The sequence below is a fragment of the Xyrauchen texanus genome, chromosome 37 (assembly GCF_025860055.1).
Source record: "Xyrauchen texanus isolate HMW12.3.18 chromosome 37, RBS_HiC_50CHRs, whole genome shotgun sequence".
In the NCBI taxonomy this organism is placed as follows: domain Eukaryota; kingdom Metazoa; phylum Chordata; class Actinopteri; order Cypriniformes; family Catostomidae; genus Xyrauchen; species Xyrauchen texanus.
The window spans coordinates 27,569,490-27,575,223 of NC_068312.1; the positions used below are offsets into that span (position 1 = coordinate 27,569,490).

Below are 5,734 nucleotides of genomic sequence, written 5' to 3' on the forward strand. Positions count from 1 at the left end.
CTCTTTGTCGTTTGCCAGAAACTGGTCAATTATCATGACTCAAAGCGCCACACATAAGGAAACATGTGCATTGGACTCTCAGCCTATAGAGACAGCTGAAAATATGGTGTGAAAATATCACATAGGGCCTACTATTATGTTTTTTGTTTCGTTAAGATATTCAATATTATTTCAGATACAAGATACAGGATACAAGTATTTTACTTAAAATCTTGAGTAATATAGTGTGTGGCGGAAGGACATTTTTTGAATGCACAAAGCAAACATTGTTAGGCTATAGATTTTATTAGCCATTTAACACCATTGACTTGTTAGGCCTCTGTGCACACGCTTGTGTTGGAAAAATGATTACAAAACATCAATGAACCCAAAAGTAATGCTGTTACATTTAACCTTTTCTTAACTTTCAAGTGGACTTTTTACATTTGGAAGTGGACTTTAAACAGGGTTGAACTTATAAACAACATTTTGTGTAAACGTTATGCACCTCAGTTCAATTAGGCTGCAGGTCGACGGGCCTAATCGAATTCTAAAGCTTAAAGAAGTTAACGGAAACATCTTCAAAATTCACAAACATTTATTGTCTTGTCAATACAACAAAAATGACCTATGGACATTGTTTTGTCTCTTTACATAACAATATTATTTTCACATATTATTTTCAATGGAATAATGAAATATGTATTTACTTATGCACAAGAGTCAGACAGAAAGAGAGGTAATACGATTTACACCAAAAACCACATAAGCATCTATTAACAGAAATAAAATAAGAATAATTTTACCAGAATACGTCTGTTGAGAGAACGAGGGGAAGTGGGACGTTAACTATGCAATCTATTTACAGCCCCTATTGTCTCTGGCAATGTGCTTTCAAAACAACTAAATCCTGAGTCTCGGTTATGACAGTGCTGTTCACAAATTCACAAATATACAAAATAATAAAATAATTAAAACAATCTTCATTTAAGTCGGCCAAAGAGGAAATCCCATGTCAATGAGTACACAACATAACTTTCTGAATAAAACGGCAAAGGTCCACTGGCCGTCCAAAGGTGAAATCTCGACTCCATTATAGATTACTATATATACATGGTCTTAATTTCCTTTTATTGGCCTGTTTCTCGCTTCAAAAGCTTACATATTTACAGTTCATAAATAAACGTAATTATTACCCTTGTTTTTAAGAATTCAGAAACATGGGCGGCTTTCTTAATCTTGCAAAAATGTAAATCCTACCTTAGCAAATGACGAAACAACCAAATTAAATTGGACTGCTGCACATTCAGTTTACTGCCAGTCTAGAAATGGCAATTGTTAAGGTTTGACGTTTTGCTCGAGAATGTCTGTGTGCCAGCTAGCATCGTTTCTTGTGTTAGATTCAAGTGGTTCGTGGCCGAAGCAAGTGAGGGAGTCAGCATGGCCAAGATCTGAGCCTGTCCACCCGGTTGTGCGGTGTAAGGCGAAGCTGGTGAGCTAGCCGCACCAATTATATTGTCTATAGAGAAGGAAGGCCGACTTGGAGCATTAGTGTCCGTTTTAAGTGGCGCTAGACAAGGAAGAGTCGGGCTGAGTTGGGGATAGAATGGCTTTCTCAGCTCGGTACCTAAAAACGAAGGAAAGGAGTGTGGCGTTGAGAATATTGAAGAAGGCGTTGGGAGAACACAAGGCGCGTTTTGGAAAGGAAAAGTGCCTCCCGGGTGGTGTGGGTGATAGGGGTGATGAGCGTGGAAATTCTGCAACTGTATGCCGTAATTGTAACCGTAAGGTCCGTAGCCAAAGCCGGGTAGAAATCCCCCTGCCTCCCTAAGGATCTCATTGGCTTGGTGTCTTTTGAAGCGCTTTCTTCTGCGCAAAAAACTCCCATTGTCAAACATGTCGGCGGACTCTGGGTCGAGGGTCCAGTAGTTGCCTTTGCCCGGGTTACCGGGTTCGCGGGGGATTTTGACAAAGCAGTCATTTAGAGACAGATTGTGTCGGATAGAGTTTTGCCACGCAGGGAATTTCTCCCGGTAATACGGGAACCTGTTGCTGATAAACTCGCAGATCTCGCTTAGAGTCAATCGTTTCTTCGGGCTCTGCAGGATAGACATGGTTATCAGGGCTATATAGGAATAAGGGGGTTTCACCAATGCATTTTTCCCTGGTTTATCCCCAGTCAACGCCCCAGTCCTGTTTTCATCCCGTGGCTCGACTCGGTCAGCCGGACAGTCCGAGCTGCTTTGACTCGGAGACATTGCGCCCTCCCCCGCATTTTGGGACAGAGTGTCATCGGAGTCGTTGTCCAAGTGAAAACTGTGATGATGGTGAAGATATTTACCCTCTTTTACAATATCACCCCCAACGACATCGATGTCCACGTCGTCGGACAGAGTAGAACTGTCCGACATGTCCGTCCCCAGAGTCATTCTTGGAGAGTCTTTTTGTCTTCCTCTTTCGCGTTCCGTGTCCAGTCTCGTGTAGCACCCACCACAATCAGTGAGTCCTCTCAGTTACTCGTGTGCTCTGGACCAACAAAACTCCCCGTCCTTCAAGGGCCAAGAAGAGGTTTTCTTCACGTCCTGGAGCCGCATAGAAAATGTACCTTATGCAACTGCAAACCCTTGAAAGAATCAGACGAGACTTGCATAACGCAAGAACTGTCCAGAGTACATTCAATTCGAACTGGACACTCAGATGAGACCTTGATTTCTATAGTTGTAGTGTAGTTGGTGCCTCTGCAATAGCCTATACACTTTAAGATAATACGAAGAGCACTCTAACTATACCTGAACTATTGGGCTTGTTTTCATTTTCGAGACTTTGTTAGCGTGTACAGCCGTAGTGCGTAGCGTGAATGAGTCTCCAAGTATACCCCCTTGCGGCTCTCAAAAACTATTTATTCTGGCACCACAATCACGTGACCAGCATGTCAGTAACCAGGAACTACGGTAGAGCCGAGAAAAGCAGCACAGGGGAAAAGGCAGCAAGTGCATGTTATCTTCTGTGATAATCTTGAATCAAGCATATTTAACTGACAATCATGACGAATGGCAAAATAACAAACGAGAAATATATGAAAAAGCCTTCCGTTACAGGTAAATTTCCGCATGATTTGTTCTGCTTGGATACAACAAATAAGATGGCAATCCATAATTTAATAAAAACATTTGGTAGCTTATTACACTTGATGTTTTATTTTCTATTTTTGTTCAAAATATCAATATAATAACCTTATACACAATCCATCCGATAGTAATGCTGGTTAGAAATTAAAGGCAAAAATAGCCTAATTTCAAGAGTGATTAATATAGCAAATATATTACAAAAAGCTACCAAAACATTAAAGACATTATCTTTGCATTAAATCACGAGATGGATGTTCTATAGGCTAACAGAGAGATACATTCACAATAAATAAATAAAACAAATTATCAAAAGAGAATCAACAAATAACATTTTCTTCAATAAATGAACACATTTAAAATAGGTTGTATGACATTGCAAATCTAAATATTTTAGATCTCTCAATCTACAGTGCACATCTCTCAAACATGCACAGCAATAGGGACAAATTAGTTGTATTCAAGTGTATTCAAGTCATTCCACATATTTATTTAATGTTATTTGTAAATGTAGTATTAATTTGCATCTCATTACTAAATCAGAACACCATCAATAACTTAGTATGTCATTCGGCAATTGAACGGGCTCTTTAAATAACACCGAGTTAAATTATAATCGTAATCTAAAACTATTTGCTTATCATATAGGCTATTTATTTAGTACGCTATTTGTTTGCTTGTCTGTATGTCTGCTTGTTTTTGTATGAGAATTAGTTGTCTATGATTAGACTATTATTTCACGTCCTCCTAAAACGGGGGTGAATCAGAATGCTCTATAAAGCTCTAGCCTAGTTTGTGTTTAGCTTCCAGTGAAGTCTCTCTTTACGTTCGAATTTTGAGAAGGTTTCTATTTTTCTTGCCGTTATTAACCACATCTCTTGGGTTTTTAATGTTTCCTCTGTCAGGAATTCACAACCCCTCCGTTTACGTTTTTCGCATACCATATATTCTGTATGTAAACGGCGCACATACTCTATGCAACCTGCTCCAATTCATCTCATTGCTCATTGTTGGATGGCAAGCTATACGCCGCAGAACTCGGCATCGAATTCTCTGTCATTTTGCTCATTATTCACATACGATCCATTTCGTGCCTCAGACGAATTCAATGAAGTCCGATTAAATCCTTTTACGGTATTCAATGGCTATGCACATTTCTCCTTTTAAAATGCACTCTGTGTGCTTTCTGTCCATATTTGTATATAAAAAAAATTATCTTTCATTTCATCCTTAGGAAACTAGTATTATACAGACTAGGCTACACTGGGGAGAAAAAAAGATTTGTTGGATTTACTTAAAATATTTATGAGGAATTTTTGCATTATGCTTCTTAAGTAAATTCAACTTGTGGTAATTTTATATTATCATAACTTGAAAACTTTTGTTATTCCTACGTTCATTCAGCTTTATTACTTTAAAATGTTTGTGGCACGAATAAGATTTAACAACTAATACTAAGTTATTTCATATTAACATGAATATCATTGATTCGTCTTAATTTAACGTACTCTAAAGAAAATAACAACTGAGGTCATGAAACTTGAGTCCCCAAATAATACACAAAGCTCCACTTCAACGATGCACATTTATATGCGCAAGGAAATAATACAAGGTTTGAACAGAATCCAACTTCACCAAAGGAAACACTAATCACCCTAATGGTGACTTTACACAAAACAACTCATTACATCAGCCTAAAACAACATCAATAATACTAAAAAGAGCTAAAATCACTATGAATTCTTAAAAACAACTAATTCATGCCCCAAAAAGTTTCTTTTGATCAAGCAAACATGCTTGAACGTCCCCTCATTCTCAGTTCTTCACTTGATCGTTTCAGTTAGTGGTAGGCTACTTCAAATCTTTGATTTTATGGATTTTTAAGCCAAAGAACTTCAATTATTTATTGACTATGTATCACTCTTAGTTCACTTTATAATTTTAAATGTTGTGTTTTACACTTTAATGCAAATTAAGTAAAGATACAAATTATTTAAAAAAGACATACGTCATGGTTGTTGAGACATTTTTTTCAGTGTAGGTCTGTAGGCCTGCTATTGTTAAGGGGAACACATACTTTCTTTTTTATTGTATTTTAGTTGGATCTTTTAGTCTGATTGTAGTATTGAAAGCACGGCTTTTCTGCACTTGGTTGATTTCTGGTAAATATCGTTTAAGATTTAAAGGCGTAAATATACAGTTTAGTTCATCATTTGAAGGAATCTGTTTATTTTAAACAATCACGGGGACGAAGCAATACTGTGCAAAATTCCTGTCTCATCAAATACAATATATTTATATGGCTCAAAACGGGATTTCCTCATATGAGGCTCGGTTTAAAGGTGTTTATTTTAGGAGAGTTTTTCAATGAGGCCTTACGCCACGCACCTTTCTCTAGTGTCGAGAAGAGATGTACAGTTCTCAAGTGACTGAATACACTTTCCTAACATTCTCTCCTTTCTCCTCAATTGACCAAAAAGGTATTTTGAACGTCTGCCCGTTCAAGGCTCTGCACAGCTTGAATGTCATAGTGCAAATCACAGGCAACACTGGAAAAGACCCAGAAAATCAACATCAGTTTATAAACTGTCAAAGAGGCTTTTTCCTCCTCAGTTGATGTGTGGCACAGA

General features: G+C 37.8%; 1 protein-coding gene across 1 annotated transcript; it reads right to left on the bottom strand.

Moving 5' to 3' along the window:
• Positions 1-573: 573 nt before the first annotated feature.
• Positions 574-2,835, bottom strand: LOC127631008 (forkhead box protein D2-like). Its single transcript, XM_052108945.1, has one exon. It carries the CDS (start codon positions 2,406-2,408, stop codon positions 1,302-1,304), a length of 1,107 nt encoding a protein of 368 aa, XP_051964905.1. The 5' UTR covers positions 2,409-2,835; the 3' UTR covers positions 574-1,301.
• Between the last annotated feature and the right edge of the window lie 2,899 nt (positions 2,836-5,734).

Coding starts and splice junctions, on each gene's coding strand:
- LOC127631008 (XM_052108945.1), bottom strand. CDS start 2,408: ATGACTCTGGGGACGGACATGTCGGACAGTTCTACTCTGTCCGACGAC.